The sequence below is a fragment of the Melanostigma gelatinosum genome (assembly GCF_949748355.1).
Source record: "Melanostigma gelatinosum genome assembly, chromosome: 6".
In the NCBI taxonomy this organism is placed as follows: Eukaryota; Metazoa; Chordata; class Actinopteri; order Perciformes; family Zoarcidae; genus Melanostigma; species Melanostigma gelatinosum.
In genome coordinates this window covers 4,483,950-4,503,808 of record NC_136639.1, presented here as the reverse complement: position 1 = coordinate 4,503,808, position 19,859 = coordinate 4,483,950, and the positions used below count along the sequence as shown (strand labels likewise).

Below are 19,859 nucleotides of genomic sequence, written 5' to 3'. Positions count from 1 at the left end.
GTTGTTATTGTTACTCTAAGTCATTTTAAATGAAAAAAGTATAATTAAATCTATGCTAGATTCACTTAAAGCAAACAACAATGTGTTATAACTGTAGTAAGCATTATGGATATGTATGTGATTAGAACTTATTATATACTTATAAAGGTATCTTGTATAATCCATGGGCATCATAGAACGAGTGACCAATTTATTTTATTCTATGATGATGAATGTACATCAAAAACCAAGACTGTCCTCCCCAAGAAAAATGACAGCACCAGTTGTGTTATCTTAATGCCCCCAAACAAGTCAAGTGGCGGAGCTCTGAGCTCCACTGGCTGCAGTGATTGTAACTCTTCGATCAGCAAAAGAAGAAGAGAGTGAGGATAGGTGCCACAAAGTCCACAGAGGGAGGTCGAGCGGGTCGAGCGGGTCAACACAACGTTAAGACTGCAACGTCGGAGACCTCAGGTTGTTTCCTCTTTCCGACCAAGAGCCAACGTTGCTTCTCTTATCATGTGGTTATTATTGTGACCACGACACTGAATATCTGAGCACATTAACAAAGTCCTCATTCAACAACATATTATGGGGTTTCATTTGAAGGACTTTTTGCAAAGACTGGATTTTGTGGTGTTAACTTTGACGTTTTGTTTCATTTAATGTCCAAAAATATCAAACTAAGCTCACATGTCGAGAGCTTGATTTTGGCCAAACTTTGCACACTTGACAGCTAAAAGGAGGCAGTAATTCACCACCAGCACCACTCATCATGACACTCCCACAGGTCTGTACCATGAAGAAGACACTACCTGCTCTGGAGCGCCTGAAGAGCTTAAACAGACCGTAGGAAAGACAACCAGAGCTGATCCAGGGTCAGAGAGGCTGCGACGGGCCAGACGTGTTGTGTTTTTGTGTTTCTGACCTTCGCTGCGTTTATAAATATGAGCGGAGGAGGAGGGAGGACAGAGAGGGAGGACAGATGAATGGAGTCATTGTGCGCTGAGTGAGGGGGGGGGGGTGGTCCGTGTGTCTCAAAACAAACTGCAGTCAGTGTCATGTGAGAGGTTAATGTTACACGAACATGTGGCGCGTCTGGTAAACAAAGAGATCTCGTGAAATAACCGCTTCATCTTTTCATAAGTATTCTGAAAGCTAACCCACTGGAGGTTGAATCCTTAAAGACGACATCAATCAATATTTTAGGCCACTTGGAGGCAGCAAAAACACGTTGTGAACTCAACATTGACACATCATCACCTTCTAAGTTATTATGGTTCCACACATCTGAAATTCAGCTTTGTGGGGATGCTGGCTACGTTAAAAGGCCGTTACACACCGATGAATAAAGGACACAGAAACGTAAAAATACTCTCCTGTGAATATTTGACATCAGAACTATTTATACCTGCACCAATAGATTCCTGCAGGCAGAACAATTGACAAAATATATTGAATCGCATGAAAAAAGGAAGCTGCCCGTGAGTAAAGGCCGGAAGAAATATCAGTCCAACATTCACTCTTCTTCTTTTAGCTCCGTTTTGACCTCCTCCATCTCCAGAGGGAAACATCTGTTCAGCTGATCGACGCTCCTCTATATCCACTTCACGACTTTGAGTGTTTCCACCAAAACAGTGAAGCTGTGGACCGGAAAACCAAAACAATGCGCTGAAGTTGCTGTAAAGCTCTGTTGAGCTGAGGGAAACTGCAGACTCGGCAGTAATTATCTGCGGGTCCATCACCACAAACAACGACTTTTACACACAGGCAGTCCTTTAATCAATTTACAAAGACTTTTAGACTGAAAATTCCTTTTTTTCACACCCAAAAAAGTGATGTAATGGTCAAAACAAATCGACATCACTGTTGGGTGTGGCAACATAACTGTAATAAACAAGAAACAGCCTTTTAAGTGTCTGAGAGAAAACCTAACAAAATGTCTCATACATGCATTTATTACTTACAACAAATACAAATTGTGAGTTTTATCACACTTCAGAAGAGTTAAAGTGCACCACAAAGACAAACACAGAAGAGGATCACAAACCAACGGAGCAATTAAAACCACAGACGGTAAACAAGCGAATCAATAACAAAGTGATTCGAACATAAAACGCTGTCGATAAAATGCAGACGAGCAAATCCGCGCCGATAAAACAATTCACCTTAAACAGATTTCAATGTCTTTTTCTCCAAACTGTTTCCTATTTACCTCAGAATTCAATCAGTTTAATTTCCCCCAAAAACACTGATTGAGATTATGCACTTAGGAAGCTTCACAGCTTCAAATCCTTGTTTCTGCACAATCCTAATTGTGCAGAAAGCTGGCACCCCGGGGCCACACGGAGGGGAGGAACAGTAGGGTTTTCAGAAAAAGACAGTGGGGAGGAGCGGCACATGGAGACGTTTGAGGGTGGAGAATTAGGGACAAATTGGGCAAAGTAAGTTCGATGGAAACGTGGCGAGACGGCGTGAGCGAGGGCAATTTGGATCAGAAGCTAAGTGGATTCATTTTGGAGAAAATTAGGAGGATGGGACGATTTGAGAGGGAGATAAGAGGCTGAGAGCTACGTTGACAAAGACATTGTGTCAAACCTAGGGGTGGCGATATGACGTGTGTGCGTGTGTGTGTGAGTGTGTGTGTGTGTGTGTGTGTGAAGGGGTCTCTGCCACCTTGGTAGCAGAGTACATTATGGCTGTTTGGGCACATTAAGGGGCATTAGCTGGAGGAGCTCACCTGAATAATGCATGGCCTTTATTTATGAGCAGAGTGCATACGTCCTCTGAAGCGCACCGAACCGGGGTACACACACACACACACACACACACGCACGCACACACACACACACACACACACACAGACACACGAGTCCTCCTTTTCAGTCACATATACACGCTTTCAAAATCACAAATTTGGCAAACTGGCAACGTACGTATATGCTTATATTTGTGTGAGAAAGCATGACCGTGTGTGTGTGTGTGTGTGTGTGTGTGTGTGTGTGTGTGTGTGTGTGTGAGAGAGAGAGCGAGAGAAGCTGAGTGTGTGACGAACAATATCTTTAATAAACCGCCAAATTCCTACATGCCAACCTAAAAATGACGTACATGGTTGTGTGCGTGGCTGCTGAACGGCCCTCCGGTCTAACAGAGCAGCCAATGAGCTCACGTCTCACACACTAACACACACACAGTGCACTTACACTTCTATTCAGATGACTTCCGACAATCAAAAACTTTTAAGTCACATTCTTACGTTTGGCTCTCAGAGTTGTTTCCACGGCGTGGTGAATTTTCCAGCAGTGAGAAATCATTTTGACGTCTACACACTGATCCAGAGATCAATGGAATCATTGGAAATGCATGTAGAGGATCGCAGTAACCAGAGGAGGGACCAAGTCTTTGTTTTGCACGTCACAAGTATAAGTTTCAAGTCCCAAGTCCTAAACTTTGACTTTTAAGTCCTAAACAAGTCATGAAGTGCTCCTCACCAAATGTAACGTCATTTTAAGAACAGAGTAATACTGTTAATATCATCAATATTAAATTTACAAAAATCCTGAATGCTTTTTAACATTTGTATTGATTTGTTTAAAACAAGAACGACTGAACTTCTAAGAAAAAAGATTTTGGGGATTAAGTTGATGGATTCCGGACAAGTACAGGAGCTCAAATCGCAAGCTGGGTGGCAATATGCAAGTGTGTAAGTATGTGTGTGTGTGTGTGTGTGTGTGTGTGTGTATGTGTGTGTGTGTGTGTGTGAGGTTAGTGATGGCTCTCATTAATTCCCAGTCGCAGAGACGGCCTGAGGACTGTGTGTGTGTGTGTTGTGGTGTGACAGGGAGGAAGGAGGTGGTGTGTGGGGGTTAAGTACGAAGGCATTTAACAGTCATAAAGTGCTTGGTCAATCAAAACCGGCCCCCTGCTATCGGCTTCTCAGGCCCTCCACTGTGTGCGCGTGTGTGTGTGGATGTGAGAAAAAGAGCGACAGCGTGCGCGCACGTGTTTCTGTGTAGCATTGAGCGTTTGTGCATCCAACGTGTGCGTCGGTGAGTCATTAGTGTGTGTGCTGAGGCGGTGAGCGGGCCGGTCTGGAGGGTCAGTGGGATACTGAGCTCAAAGAGAGAAGGAAGCGGAGGAAGGAAGGAAGGATGCGCCACCAGTGGAGCTCTGTGAGGGAAACGACTGAGAAGAAGCCATGGCGCGGATGCAGTGATTGGAGTGTGATTTGTCCGACTACACCACGATGTATTCGCGCGTGAAACTACGCGTGCAAGTGTTTGCACCTACGCCTCTGCCTGTGAGTCAGACTTTCAGTCTAATTTGTAGCCACTGCAGGACGCTTCCTGTTTCGGCTCGCAGATATACACTTTCAGTTCAAACTGTCCAATTAAAGAACCTAAAGTGGCCTAAACTGTTCAAACGGAGCTTCATCACACTGGTCTGAAAGCTCGCCGATGTCCTCATGATCCACAGAAACAGAAGAGAACCTTCTCCCCTCGTCTGTTGATTTTCATCGTTTTAATCATCGTGTGTCTTTTTAAAAATACAAAACTGTTCATCAGACCATAAAGCATCACAGACAATGCCCATAGAGAGAAAAGCGAATGAGAAAAAGACTTGAAAAATGTGATCAAATGATGAACAAAAACACATTGTTACACCATTATGTGTTCAATAGTATCGAGCATGTTGTTGGCACTATATGTCTGTAAATACACATCTTACTGTGCGTGTTGCGCTGCTATTACAGCTGGAGTGCACTCTGACATGTTATTTTGCTCACATGTGGAGGTTATACTCTGCTGAAGCAAAATGTCAACATTTTAAATTCAAACCAATACGACTGGTGTGCTTTGTAAAAGAAAACTCGACCAGTGCTGCTTTAAAAAGCCTAAAAATAGCTGCTAGCCGGGGTATCTGTCTCTCCGAGTTCACAAACATACAATCAGACTAATCGTCCATTTTTGGCCAACAAAGCCACCGGCAGCCGGCTCGGTTTATTACCGTCGCCGTAGGGCACCTTTTGGCCGCAACACCACACCAACTGTGGCATCATGTGCAACCACCACCAGCCTCCCTCATCCCCCGATTCTCTCTCTGTCGTTTCCATCCCTCTTCTCAACCCTCCCCGCTTCAACAATCCTCAGTCCCTGGGCTCTACTGCCCAGGTGAGAGCGATCTAAACAGTCGTTGCCACGGTAAGCTAGCAGCAGGAGCCCAAACACACCTCTCCATCTCCCCTTCACGTCATCACTCACTCTTTCCACTCTTCTTCCTCCCCTCCCTTTCAACATCAACTTACCCGCCCCCATCTGTCAGCTCGCCCTCGTTCCAGACGCCCATATGTACACAAGTATGACACTCGAACGACACAGAATTCACCCGGAAAAAAACAAGTCGATGGTGTCTGCTGACCTCGACTGTGTGCCAAGAGGGACGCACCCAAATCCTCCCATCCCTCATAAATATCACACACACACACACACACACACACACACACACACACACACACACACACACACACACACACACACACGCACACACACACACACACACACGCAGCCCTGCACCTACTGAGTGTCCCGTCACTCAATGACAGTCGGGTTAAATCCATCCTGACAGGTCAGTCTCCTCTCACTGTCAGGCCAAGCTGTCGAGGCCACTGTCACTGTGAGCGAGACCACATATGTTATGTCTGTGTGTGTGTGTGTGTGTGTGTGTGTGTGTGTGTGTGTGTGTGTGTGTGTGTGTGTGTGTGTGTGTGTGTGTGTGAGTGGGAAAGAGAGTGTGTGTGTGTAAACAAGGATGTTGGCAGCAGGTCTGTGTGTGTGGAGCTGAAGGTGATCATGCTTTAATGGTAACCACATCATTTTTTTTCGTCCCGTGTTTTTTTGTTTTCTTTGTTTATGTTCGTTGCCAAAAAATTCTCAAAACTGTCCATTACTTTATAACTTTCAGGGAACGTTTTGTGGCGGGTGAGGCCATGAGTAAAGTCATAAATGACTCATTTTTGGTACATAAGCTAATACCATAGTTATTTTTGCTGTAACTTGTTGCTAAACTCTGTGGACTAGTTGACATTTCTTAAAAAAATAGAAGAAGTGTGTGTCAACTCTGTGTGACATCAACAAAATATGCTTTCCTCTTGTGGCACTACAGGAAATTGGATGATTGAAAAGGCCACAACTCAATGGTCACAGATTTGACTTAATGTTCTCTGATAAACTAATACATTTAGGTATTATCTTTAAGTCATTTTGATACCTGGATTTTAAAACACTCCACATGATCAAAAGTATGTGGAGAAATGACATTCATCTGCCCTCGAATGCTAAATTGTGGAAGATGTTGTGACTTCGGTGGAGAAGTGTGCTCTCTGACTTCCTTCTAGTTTCAGGGAAAGTGTTTTTCATTCTTTAGACTGAAGCCACGTTGTCAACTGAGATATTATGTCTTCACTTCGACTGTGTTACAACCGTGAAACGTGGGGAAACTATTTTTTTGCGAGAAGATGCGAGGAAGACAGAGAAGATCGAGGCAGACATGAATGACAAAAAGTGAAATGGAGAAAGAAATCATGTCCCTGAGTCAGTGGATGACCAAGCATCGCCAGGCTGTCGCTCTCTCAGACTACATGGGATGTGCTGGGCCCTGTGCCAGGTGGGCCACGTACACACACACACTAGACACACACCACACACATGCTGCAGAAATAAGAGTTGGTTGTTTGCCCAGACATTGTTTGCCAAAACCCCTTTGAATTAGAGCAAAATGTACACACTCTCATGCAGCACACTTGCTTTTCTGTTTCTCTCTCTCTCTCACATGCACACAAAGATTCCCTTGATAAAACTGGATTTCCTAATCAGACGCCCCTTGAGCACTTTCTGATAAAACAACAACAGTACTGAACCCCCACTTTATCTCCTGCACACACACACACACACTCAATATCTGTGCTCTCCATGCACACACGTAACACACACCAGAGAGAAGGAGCAGGCACATTTTGGCGTTTGATACGGTTGACCCAGATCTTGGAGCGTGCACGGCTAAAGATGCGAGGAGGAGGAGGAGGAGGAGGGGCGGAGGGTTATCTGGGTGTTGTGCATGAGTGAGTGAATAAGATGATGAGTGGGTGAAAGGGCGGCGGGTGTGGGCCACTTAGAGATCTTCTTTTCTTTTTTTTTGCAAAGAGTCTAATTTGAAAACCAGCGGGGGGCTGTTGGGTAAAAGACGGCCAGACCTCAGCAAAGGTCAGAGTAAGGGAGATAAACAGAGAGAGCGAGGGAGATAAAGAGAGAGAGAGCGAGAGAGCGAGAGAGAGGCCAACAGATAAAAAGGAAATGATAAAATAACACGAGGTGAGGAGAGGCTTCCAGCAGGCGCTGAACGCCCCCCTTTTCTGTCCGCCAGCCATGTTGGAGGTGTTTCTAAACTGACTACATCGATGTGTGAGCTGCTTTTAGCCAAACTAATCCAATCGCTTACAATTTGCACATAAACTTGGCAGCTCTTGCAGCTAAGAATCTGTCTTAGTGAGCAGGATTTGGGGGAGATTTACTGGCAGAAAGAATTTCCTTGGAATGAGTTGTTTATATCGACATACGGCGTCAGATGAGAAAACGCTTATTTGTGTTGTTCTAGAGCAGGGATTCCCAAAGTGGGGTGCGCGCACCCCTGGGGGTGCGCGAGCTGCCTCTAGGGGGTGCGCGAGAGGAAAAGTGTAATGGCGGTCTGATGGTGTAATAATATTAAATATTTAAAAAAAATTTAATTTTAATTTAAAAACTGTCAGGTGGGACATCTGAAGCTATCAGTCGTAAAAGAGGAGAGGGACAGAGAGAGAGAGAGGAATTCGGAGGCGAGGGGAACGGAGAGGTGCAGCACAGACAAATGGGGAGCACATCGGCCCATCGCGGAGTCAAGGTGAGAAAGAGGAAACGAGAGTGAGCATCAGACTGGGAAAACAAGAGGAAATATGATGAAAAGTATGTGTGTCTGGGCTTCACTTGGATTGGCAACGCAGATTGCCCAAAGCCACAGTGCGTGGTGTGCAGTGAGGTTCTGGCTAACAGTCTGAAGCTCTTATTTACGTCGCCACCTGAACACCAAGCATGCCAGTGCAAGTCAAAAGCCCCTTACATTGTTTATATCGAAATTGGAGGAGTTACAAAACAGCCAAAAACAACTGGAGTCTCATTCATGTGTTGGGTCTATAAATGACGCACTACGGGCTTCATATCTGGTTACAGAATAGCGAGAAAGGGGCTACCGCACACAATCGCCGAAGACGTGAGCTTGCCAGCTGCCAGAGAGATGGTGGAATGTATGATTGGGGAGAAAGAAGCAAAAAAGTTGGACATGATCCCGGTGTCCAACAACACTGTGTCACGCCGCATCGATGCTTTGTCCGAAGACATCCTGGCTACATTAGTCGCTCATTTAATATGATACAATGTTGCAGTTGCTCCTTTGTTCGGTTTGTGTTCACACTGCAACATTTAACAGCGAACTAAATCTTGTAAACAAATGCCACGCGCGAGCAAACTGTTCTCTCATTGGTCCGATTCTTATGCGGCTATGAAGGCTTAAAAGGCTCTGTTGCTTCTTTTTTTTTTTTTTTATTAAGGGGGGGGGGGCGGTGCGCGAACCCAGTCGGGATGTAGAAGGGGGTGCGCGGCCTAAAAAGTTTGGGAACCGCTGTTCTAGAGGACACGAACAAACTGATTTATTTTGTCAGGACATCCTGCAAACATCTTACATATTTGGAGGGCTTGTGGGTTCAAGAGTATCCCTGTGTGCATCGTGTAAGTATTTCACCAGTGCACGTGATGTTGTCATGACTGCATGCTTTGGCAGCGCAGACAAACTTCTGAGAGAGAGCTAAAGAGAGAGGAAGAGGCTCTCGTCAGGACCGACCTCTGTGTTTTCACCCTCTTTATGTATTCCTCTTGACTGTGGATCTCAGGAAAAAAGATCAAATCTTCCACTCATGTGGAGAACTAAGAATAACTCTCCACAGTCACCCGGTACCTGGCGTAGGGTGCCTCGAACTGCTCGCACAGATAGACGGAGTGCCTGGAAGAGGCGAAACTCCTTGACGTCAATCGAGACGGGTTGTTCTCGCCTCTCATCCACGTCTCGTGCTTCTGTCATCTTATCTATGAGCTTTTGAAAGAGCTGGCAGCAAACGGGAGGCATTCTTGGGCTTAAAATGAAGTAGAAAACTGGTTTCGAGTATGTTTTTTCTGTACTCATACGTCATCAAACAACCCAAACCACCATCCAAATCCTCGCTGATCTTTGCCCTCCATCTTCTCTGCGCTGTGACTGAGGGACGCAGGGAGAACGCCCGGGATCGGACACATTTCGAAGCATGACTGATTCCCGTCTCTCTCAGGTGGCTTCATCTATTTTGATTACAGACCCCCCTCCGAGCGCTGGTCATCTTCTCTCCAGGCGGGTAATGGGAACAGGACCAGCCTTTTATGCTTTTCGGTTTTCACACTGAAAGGCAATCACGTCCGTGGACGTGATGTGTGCAGTAACCAGAGAGCGCGACACGAGAATGGTACACGGAGACGAAGAGAAAACCGAGAAGAGTGCGGCCGAGGTGGAAGTTTTACGGGAAAAGAAAAAGACGAATGGCTGAGGAATAGAAGGTGAGACCCGGCAAATAAAAGGAAAGGAGTCCAGAGAGTGAAAGAGAGACGGATGAGGGGGGCATGAATGGAAGAAGAAAGAAAGAAAGAGAGAGAGAGTCGTATCTGACTCTCACAGCCTCGGTGATATGACAGGCTTGACAATCCAGAGCGTTTCACCATGCCACCCCCTACCAGGGACAATCTTCCTTGCTGCCTTCCACACACACAACAGCACCTCCGCCCCATCCTGCCTCCCTCCGTCTCTCCGTAAAGGATAATCCTTCCACCACCCCCACCAAATACCATCAGTCAGTAAAAAGATATTTCCAAGGGTCTGGATCGGAGGCGGTCGCGTGCTGCGTGCTCACACAAAAGGCAAAGGCACGATGCAGATGGCACGACACACACACACAAACTGATACACGGACTCTCCCAATACGCACACGACAGCATCTGCCTTTCTCAGATAATACCACCCTGCCCTCTTTCTCTTCTCTCCATCTCCTCCAGCGTGGACAGATACTTTGTCAATATGGAGAATTCGCGCATCATTGACAATCCTGGCATTGTTGTCGTTGGTCGTCCCGATCCGTGCTGCCTAATGAGAATCACAAGGAGCGATGAGCGGACTCTCGGTGACTCATGCGAGCCTCATTGAGCAGAGCTAAGAGGCTATCAAAGAGCCGACCAGTCGTTAAGTGGAGCTGGTGAAGTCGGACATTTTGGTTTTTAGATTTATAGAAAATGAAGTGTCCCAAAATCCTGTACCATCCTGAAGTGGAGCCAGTTATGACCTGTGTGCAGACGATTCAAAGTGCTGTGTGAAACAAAATATTAAAACATAGATACAGATAAATACCTAAAATGACAAAGAAGTTAAACGAAACAGAAATGACTCAAATGTTTCCTTCAGAATATGTATTTTTCCCCAATTATTGAGTGACGGGGATGAATATATTGTTAAATAAGTGTATTGTCTTGTTTTGAGACACGATGGACAAAATTAAAGATTTTAAAACCAAGTATTTTAGAGTGAAGTGAAGGAAGTCATAGAAAAATGCTTATTTATCTCCCAGAAAACATTTCAAGTGCAGCAAAATGGTAGTGAATCCAGCAAATGCCACTTTTGGCATGTAAACGGAGCAGTTTCTCATTTCTAAATCCAATCCTGTGTCATTTCCAATTCGTCAAAGATCAAAAGTTCATTCCCTCAGAAATATTTCAGGGCAGGAAAGGTGCGCTTGTGTTTTATTTATGAGCAGCTAAGAGGCTGCTGCAGGGCATCCCCATTAGCATGGTGCCAGGGTTCGTTAGCGCATCCCCATAAACAGGGATTCAAAGGACTCACGAAGAAAGAGTCAGGAACAGGCGGCGGAAACGGAGAACGAAAGGTGAGGGTTGAAGAGGACAAGGAAAGGTGAGAGGGAGGGTGGGAGGAGCTGGAGGAGGGGAGGAGAGGAAGGTCATGAGGACAGTTGGAAGCGACGCGGTTCGACAGAAGGGGAATATTCCAGTTTACAGGAGTCACAAGGGACTCACGCTGCCACTTAACACAAGGCATGCGCCTCGCTGTGCACCACACACACACACACACACACCTCCCAAAAGATTTCCCTCTTTATCGCAGACGCTCATACACAAACACACACACACTCACAAACTGTACACACTCCACACCGTGATTGGCACCAGCCCACAGTTTGCCACTTCACATCAAAATGATGAGTGCAGATGCTCTGAACCTGCTGCTCTTTCTGCTCGCAGGACCAGCAGCTAATGTACATGAGGCAGAGTTCATATATATATATATATATATATATTTGATACATGGTCGAATTCACAGAAAAGTGTTCAAATGACGTAAGTGACTTATAAATATATCAGTACAGTATCATGGCAGGTCTTGATATAGACACGAAATGCAATCTATTGACGGAAATAACTACGTTGGAAAGTCAATTAGGAGCCTTATTTTCAGTTGGACACAAATAAAATGCATCGTGTTGAAAACGTGAAACGTTGCCTCACAGCGTAATTGCAAACATATGCAGTGTACCAATCTAATTTCTGTGAGACAGGATTGGTCTGAGGGGGGAAACACATTTGAATAAACTCAAAAATCATTTTTAAACATAAAAAAACATCTTGTTTCTAACGCCACCTGTGCAAATTCACAAATCCTAAGATATCTAGCTCACACAAAACCAGAAACACATTCTCCAGTTTGGCTGAAGCCGGTCAGAGCTTGGCCCAAAACACAACATGCATTAATCAGTCGTACTGGTTTCAATTGGAGGGAATGATGTCTTTAGTCGGAGGAAAACATCCGCTGAGAATCAGTCGAGTCTGCAGCTGCAAAACAAGCCTTTGGGGAAAAACTTCTCATCAAATGCAGCCACTAAATTATCAACAATATCCTAGAAGGTCAAAGGGGATGAAACAACCTCCAGCTTTTTTCATTCATAAAATACAGGAAGCTGGCTTTATAGATATTAAATCAAAAAATATTACAACCTTCAAAACAGACAAAAAGGAACTGTTGAATCTTCCTCTGGAATAATCTTGTCACGGAAATGTTCATGGATTAAATTGATCTCACACATGTTTCTGACATCAACTGGTCGCAGAAAATATTCAAATAAATCTGCAGAAGCTTGTCCTCATTGCAACACTGTAGTGAACAGACACCACGCCCATGGCACCACACATCAACAGACCACACACGCGCCTTTGCATTGAAACCCCCGTCCACCCTCAACGAGGGATGGCAAAGGTTGCAACGTCGATGACGACAATGCCGCCAAGCCAGGGGATAGCACAGGAGGTCGGGGGTGCATCGACGCTCCCTGAAGGCGCAATTAGTGCTCCACTGCAGGAACAACGCTAGACCGGGTTCCTCCTCTGAACCAGAACATTGTTGCACTAATGAATAACTCAGTCGCATCAGGGCGGCTTCAAGACAACAACAACAAAGGGAAAATCAGGACAACAAGAGGAAGGGTTTAACAACTGTGCACTGTGTGGAAAATCTGCAAGCTATTTGATTTAACCATTTCCATATGGGTGGTGTATTGTCTCATCTAACTGCCCTCAAAAAACAAACGGCTAAAATGCAGTTTAATAACATTTAAACTCTCACAAATATCTCAGGAAAGATTTTTTTTCAGTCTTTATGAATGAAAGAGCAAAAGCAACCATAAAACAACCATAGAAGCCAACGTACGAATCTCTCTCCCTCCAAAGCAGCTTTAATAGACCAGAATGCAATGCAGCAATCGTGTTTAATAAGTGAAACTAGATGCAAAGAAACTATGTACGGCTTCAGATGCATTGCAACTCCCAACGATGTGATTGATCTTTTCGAGGGATTTTGTAGCTGTCGGAAATTCACAGTATTTTGGACGTTTTTTACCCGCTTGGCTGCTCATACAATCTGTCCGGAAGCCAAAGTATACCACGCGCACGCGGATTAAATGTAAACTCTGACCTTTCTCCTGCTCTTACTTTGGTTTCACCACCTGGAGACCTCTCTGACGTCATGAAAGGGAAAACACAGGTGTAAATAATGGCATTAACGATGCACCACTCCACGCCTGCAGCCATCTTGATTCGTTACACCTGTGATATTAGTTGGAACCTCTGTGTGGCGAGTCAAAAATGTAAAAGACCAGAGAAAATAAAAAGAAAGCAAGCAAACATGTCCCTGCATCAAATGGGTCAAAACTTCACACATTGACCATAAAATGCTCTCGTATGTTTATGGGAAGTCTTTAATGAAACACTGAGCTCAGTCAGAGGCCTGAACGTGCGCTGCAATCTTTATTCATCTGTCATGTGGACAGAGCCAGGCTAGCTGTTTCCCCCTGTTTCCAGTGTTTGCGCTAAGCTAAGCTAACCGTCTCTTGGCCCCAGATTCGGGAGTGATATCGATTCTCGTCTGACTCTTGGCAAGAAAGCCAACAAGAGTGTTCCCCAAAACGCTGAACTATGGACGCCGTCAGTGCTCTCTGCAGTGCTGTTTATTGTTATTATTATTATGTCCTGTTGACCTGTGAAGCTTGTTAAAGTGTGGACAACACTGTGACTACATGTCTTTAGTTGTCACTCTAAGCTCACTGAGCTCCGGCCGAAATAGTGTAAGTCCCGGCATCGCTCAGAAACAACAGCTCTCTTTTCATCAAACCTTTTTTTTTTGCACAATAACGTTCATTAAAACACATTCACCGCAGGGAGCTGTGGAGAACAAGTGTGCCTTCTGCTCTGTGGTTGGGCAGCTGATCCGTTCTGTTCCAACACATGGTGGTCTAAGTGCCTTGCTCAAGGGCAAGCGTCTCGCTCTTCACTGTCTCTGTATAAATATATATTTGAACACGCGTGCCCTAAAACAAGGTCGGCCACAGGTTTGTTTTATTACATTTGATGCTCAGCTGAACTTGGATGAAGGACGATCAGTTGATTCTTGATGTAAAACGTGTTTTTTCACAACTAAACATTTTGAAAACCTCCCCAAATACAGATTAAACCAAACTGCATGAGACATATTGCAGCATTCAGACAATCACTGAAACTCTACACTGTAAAAACGGGTTCAGCTGAAGTCGGGGGGGTGCCAGTGCTCCTTGGGGACGCCCTAAAGCTCACAGCAGCATTCACTTTCAATGCATCTCCTCTTCTCTCCTTCTCTCCGAGCTTTAGATCTAGATTAATATTTCGACATCTTCTGGCCATAATCACGTCACAGCCTGATATATTCTGGGCTGAAACTGCTCAGAGTGGGACTTTGTAAAATGGCACATGATGTGCGGCGCCATCTCGCGCCTCCCCCGGCCCGAAGGAAACATTTCACATTTCTATTCTCGAAGGTGTGGCAATTGTATTTGCTCGGGACACACCTGTTTCTTCAAAGCTGTGCAGTTTTTAGGAGATGTGTTTGTGTATTAGTATCTTTCACTTGCAGAATTATTTGGGGGAAATTTCACAATTCTTGCATGTTGTCATGCGGTGGCAGGACTTCATTGTATGTGGTATTGTTTAAATGTAATGTATATGTTCATGTTTCAATCCATTATTCATACAAAACTAGTTTCATTCAAATATAGTGATACAGATTGTCATGTATCTGAATCATTTTCAGTTCTACTGGAGGAGTACTCTGGCTAAACATAATTATATTCCACTTGTAGTGTCATGGTGATATTTTCCACCACAGTAGCCAAACAGTTTTAGGGAATCAAAAAAGTGCTCACACTTTAGGAACCAAGTGCAGATGCAGATTACAGACGATTTTTCATTTGGATTCTTCTTCGTTTTCAGAACAACAAATACACAAATGCCTGACTGTAATAGTTGGACACAGAACTATATGACTATTACAGAACATATTCATTTCCTTCTTTGTTGTTTCCTCGTTTTAAGAGCTGCAGTTTTAATATGTATATGTCAAATGTCGTAAAATGTACGAATGTGCTCCAATAAACGTGATAAAAAACTTTAAAAAACGATCTCAGTCAAACCCTTAGTTATTTCATAAATCATAAATCTGTGATCCACATTTGATTTACTTTGAAGAGGACCGAATTGTTTATCAGCAGCATTTATCCCTTTTCTACTTTGTGTTTAAAAGAAGAAAGCGGTCGAGTGAGACAGCATGAGTGGACGATAACCTTTTGTTGTTTCTCGTCTCAGGTTGTCCAATTGAAGAGCTTCCTCCTGAGGCCCCCTGCTGACTGATAACAAGCCCGACGCGTTCACAGCTTCATGAGCGTGTGCACATAACCGCCACTCCACCTGTGTGTGTGTGTGTGTGTGTGTGCGTGTGTGTGTGTGTGTGTGTGGCACCATGCTGTGGACAGTGATACTAGCGCTGCTGGTGCTTCTGCTGCTGCAGACTCAGCTGTCTGTGTGCTTAAGGGAATTACGCAGCAGGGCTTCCAGCTCCCCTGCCTCCTCCTCTTCGTCATCCTCTTCGTCATCCTCCTCCTCCTCCTCCTCTTACAATGCCACCCAGCTGCGGCTGCCCGGAGCGATTATTATTGGCGTGCGGAAAGGCGGCACCAGAGCCCTGCTGGAGATGCTCAACCTGCACCCGGACGTGGAAGTGGCGAAGGCCGAGGTAAAAGAGCAATAAATGTGTAACCACCAGTGGTGGGAGGTAACTGATTAGAAGTACTCCCATAATGTGTGTAAGTACAGTTTTAGTGTGTACTTAAGTGAACTACATTCATCAACCGTACAGTTACTTTTCAGATTAAAGGAGCAGTGTGTGGGATTTAGTGCCATCTAGTGTTCACGTTGCAGATTGCATCCAACTGATTTATACCCCTCCGCTGTCTCCTCCCTTTCCAAGCGTGTCTGAGAACTACGGTGGCCTTCAGGTAAGGTAAAAACCAGAACGGCTCTCTGTAGAGTCAGTGTTTGGTTTGTCCGTTCTGGGCCACTGTAGAAACATGGCGGACTCAGTGAAGAGGACCCGATCCCTGTAGACACGAAGGGCTCGTTCTAAGCTAACGAAAACACGATTCTTAGTTTCAGGTGATTATACAGTAACTAAAACGTAGTTATGAATATCATATATACACACTGTTGCTTTAAGATTTTACTTTCAGAAAGTGATTGAGGATAACTGTTTATAAAGTAGTTAAAACGAGCTCCACCCCGAGCAGCCACAACAGTAAAATGCTGCCTTTACACTGATCTGATAATCGAATCTAACAACGTCATATGTTATAAAATATCAGTCATCTTTCACTGTTGATACTTGTGTACTTTTAAACGCTGCACTTTTAATTCAGGTGTGTTTGTACATCATCATTAGTACTTTCACTGATGTAAAGGATCTGAGTACTTCTTCCACCACTGAATATCACACAGATCACACTCACACATGATACAGAGATGGGGAGGAATAAAATCTGTAACAATAATAATAATCACCTTTCACAGCTGCAAAGACTGTGTTTACAACCATTTCATTTTCAACCAGTTCATATGTTTCTAAACTACAATTCATTGGGACACAATGTGCCAATTTTCCATCTAAAGCTCCAATTCATCATATGCTTTTATTGAATGTGTGACTTTCACTTCTGCATGACTACTTCTCTGTGACAGTATTGCTACAAGTACTTTAGTTAATAGTTTTACTACGTCTTCCACTTCTGACATTGTCACACGTGACCAAATACCACCTCAAGGAACGATGATGGGAAATAACTGCCATGAACCATTACATCTACGTCACAGAACATTAAACCAATGCACTGAGCATTTATTTCAAACAGATGTGGCTGAAAGAATCCAACAAGAATCCTTCTGGGTGAAGTAATTCAAGCTGCATATTAAACCTCTGAATCATATCATAGGGAAGTGAGAGCCAGCTGCAACCACACGAACATAAATTCTAAGAAAAGTCAACAAGTTTGGACATGTAGGGTGGAGGGAGTTCACATCCATTGGATTAGCTGATATGCAAGCGTGACGTACTTGAACTGTTGTACTGAACCAGGGTACTGATGTACTCTATTATCCTCTTTTTAACCCAATAATCACTGATGTCTCCTACCTGGTACAAAGTAGTTTGCTCAGAACATTGTTGTTGTTTTTATCCGAGCTGCAGCAACTGTACCACGAAATCTTTTTTTAAATAAATAAATCAAGTTTCGGTGAGCGTTTCCCTTATTGTCATCATCAATGCAGAGAGGAACACATACAATGAGAACAAAGTCAGCTCAGCCTTTATGTGGTTTCTACTTACGGGATTACGAAAGACGACGGGATCTGTCCCGGAGAAGCTGCACAGAGAGAAATCAGAGGTGAAGACTGCAAAGATGGAAAGCTGGCGTGAAGGAATAGATTGGTTTGGACAAGATGGGGACAAAATGAAATACGCTCAGTGACTCACAGAAACATTTCTCATCCCACACATTCTTTCGGTACCATTAAGGTGAGACGCTACAGGAAAAAAACATTGTTTTTCATGCACTGGTTTGAGATTTTGGGCTGTTTTGCTTCCATAACATGTCCTTTTTCATGACTAGTGGAAAGAAAACGTTGTTTACTACTTTGTCTATTTGCATCTGTAGATTTCTCCTAAATTCACTTACATTCACCAAACTTTCATTCCTCTCAATATTCTGAAGGTTTTTGCAGAGGGGTTTGTTCATATATCATTCAGAGCCTGATTTATACAACATGTTATTCCTAAAAACTTGGCAAAAATGGATCGCTGTTGACAGTATTTTCTGATTAATGGAGTGATAAGAGAAATCCAAAATTCCCTTCGGAAAAACCTTTGACTCAACAAAATGATACAAGAATGTTGAACCTGGCTTCATCCAATGTTCCGATTCAATCCAAGTTCTGCTCTGGAGATGTATGCAATGCCTCATTTGCATATTTAAACATACGGTTTCAGGAAACCTGCAATACACAAAGTACTTGTGATAATGTAAGTAAGCAACTGGGGAAGTTTCATGGTGATATCTATTAGTTAAACTTAGTCCCTCATTCATCTGGGGTGTCTCTCATTGAAGACGCTCCCTCATCAAGACGTGACATTTTACTGTCCTTGTCTTCATTAATTCCATCTTCTGTCCCTCTTTCAGGTGCACTACTTCAACGTGGAGGAGCACTACCGCAGAGGCCTGGCCTGGTACCGAGCCCAGATGCCCCTCACCCTCCCCGGTCAGCTGACGGTGGAGAAGACCCCCGGCTACTTTGCGTCCCCTCAGGTCCCCGCACGCGTCTGGGAGATGAACCCCGCCGTCCGCTTGCTGCTCATCGTCCGGGACCCGGCAGAGAGGGTGGTCTCCGACTACACCCAGGTCCTCCACAACCGCCTGACCCGCCACAAGCCTTACCAGCCGCTAGAGGAGCTCCTGATCCACAAGGGCCACATTGACCCTGGTTACAAGGCGCTGCAGCGGAGCCTGTATTACCAGCATCTGGCCCGCTGGCTGGAGGTCTTCCCCAGGGGGCAGATCCACGTGGTGGACGGCGACGCGCTCATTCGGGATCCCTTCCCCGAGCTGAGGAAGGCTGAGAGGTTTCTGGACCTCCAGCCCAGGATCAGCCCCGACAACTTCTACTACAACACCACCAAGGGCTTCTACTGCCTCCTGTCTGCCGGCCACGACAAGTGCCTGGACGAGTCTAAAGGAAGGCCGCATGCGCCGCTCAGCACCCAGGCCTTTAAGAAGCTCTGTCGCTACTTCAGGAAGCCCAACAAGTTGTTCTTTGAAATGGTGGGGAGGTCGTTTTCCTGGTGCTGATCCAGCGGTGAACAGCAACTGTGGAGACAAAACACCCCAAATAATGCCAACACATTCAGGGACTCAGAGGTAGAGAGAGAACTGTGGTTTGTGTGTTTTTCTAGGTAGATGAGTGGACAGATTTTTGTCATAAACATCTCTTGTTGTTGATACCTACTCAGGTATAAATGTGGCCAACTGTGTGTGTGTGTGTGTGTGTGTGTGTGTGTGTGTGTGTGTGTGTGTGTGTGTGTGTGTGTGTGTGTGTGTGTGTGTGTGTGTGTGTGTGTGTGTGTGTGAAGACGCGTGGAGAATGTTGAACATGTGGCCAACACAAACCTTTACACCGACCAGTCTGGTGCCTCCTCGGATGGATAGACTCACGCGACGAGGCTACGACTAACCGTGCCAAACGCAAGTTCGGAGCGCTCATTTCGTGGGGCGTGAAAAGAAGATGTGCAGACTTTGAAGTGATGTATAGAAATAGCGGCGAAAAGATGGTTGAATTCATTAATTGTTGCACGATGAACTCTTATTGCATAAAACGGAAAAAGCAAATCGAGGTTCAGTGTGGATTTTTAAATATCAGATTTTTCTCAACAGTTGTAACATGTTTGTGTGCTCGTAGAAATGTTTTAGTTCAGTCGTTCTTTTAACTTCATTCTTTTGTTGTTTTACAAGATTGACTTTTAGAGAAACTTTAAGTGAAAATACATTATTTTTTACTTCTTTAAAAAAAATAGCCACCTTGAAAGCTTGTTTTTTGGTTTATTTTGACTTTCAAGGCCAATGTAGTACTATTGCTGGTTTGTATTTCTTTTTACATAAAGATGTCCTAATAAATGTATTCAGTCCAACAGTCTCCTGTTTGGTACCAGACTGCATTGAACCCGGCTATAAGGGTTTCTGGGTTTAAAAACATCAAACATAAAGACACAGACGCTCTCTGAAAGCTCCTCTCTCTCAAAGTGCATGAAGACGT

At 44.5% G+C, this 19,859-nt stretch overlaps 1 protein-coding gene across 1 annotated transcript in view; it reads left to right on the top strand.

Annotated features, from left to right (window-relative positions):
* hs3st1l2 (heparan sulfate (glucosamine) 3-O-sulfotransferase 1-like 2) overlaps nucleotides 1-19,728 on the top strand; it is a 21,096-nt gene extending 1,368 nt beyond the window's left edge. The window contains exons 2-3 of the mRNA XM_079270542.1: nucleotides 15,315-15,741; nucleotides 18,233-19,728. Of these exons, the coding sequence (XP_079126668.1) occupies nucleotides 15,469-15,741; nucleotides 18,233-18,898 (939 nt within the window). The 5' untranslated portion in view covers nucleotides 15,315-15,468 and the 3' untranslated portion in view covers nucleotides 18,899-19,728. The remainder of the gene's footprint in view (nucleotides 1-15,314; nucleotides 15,742-18,232) is intronic.
* Nucleotides 19,729-19,859: the final 131 nt, after the last annotated feature.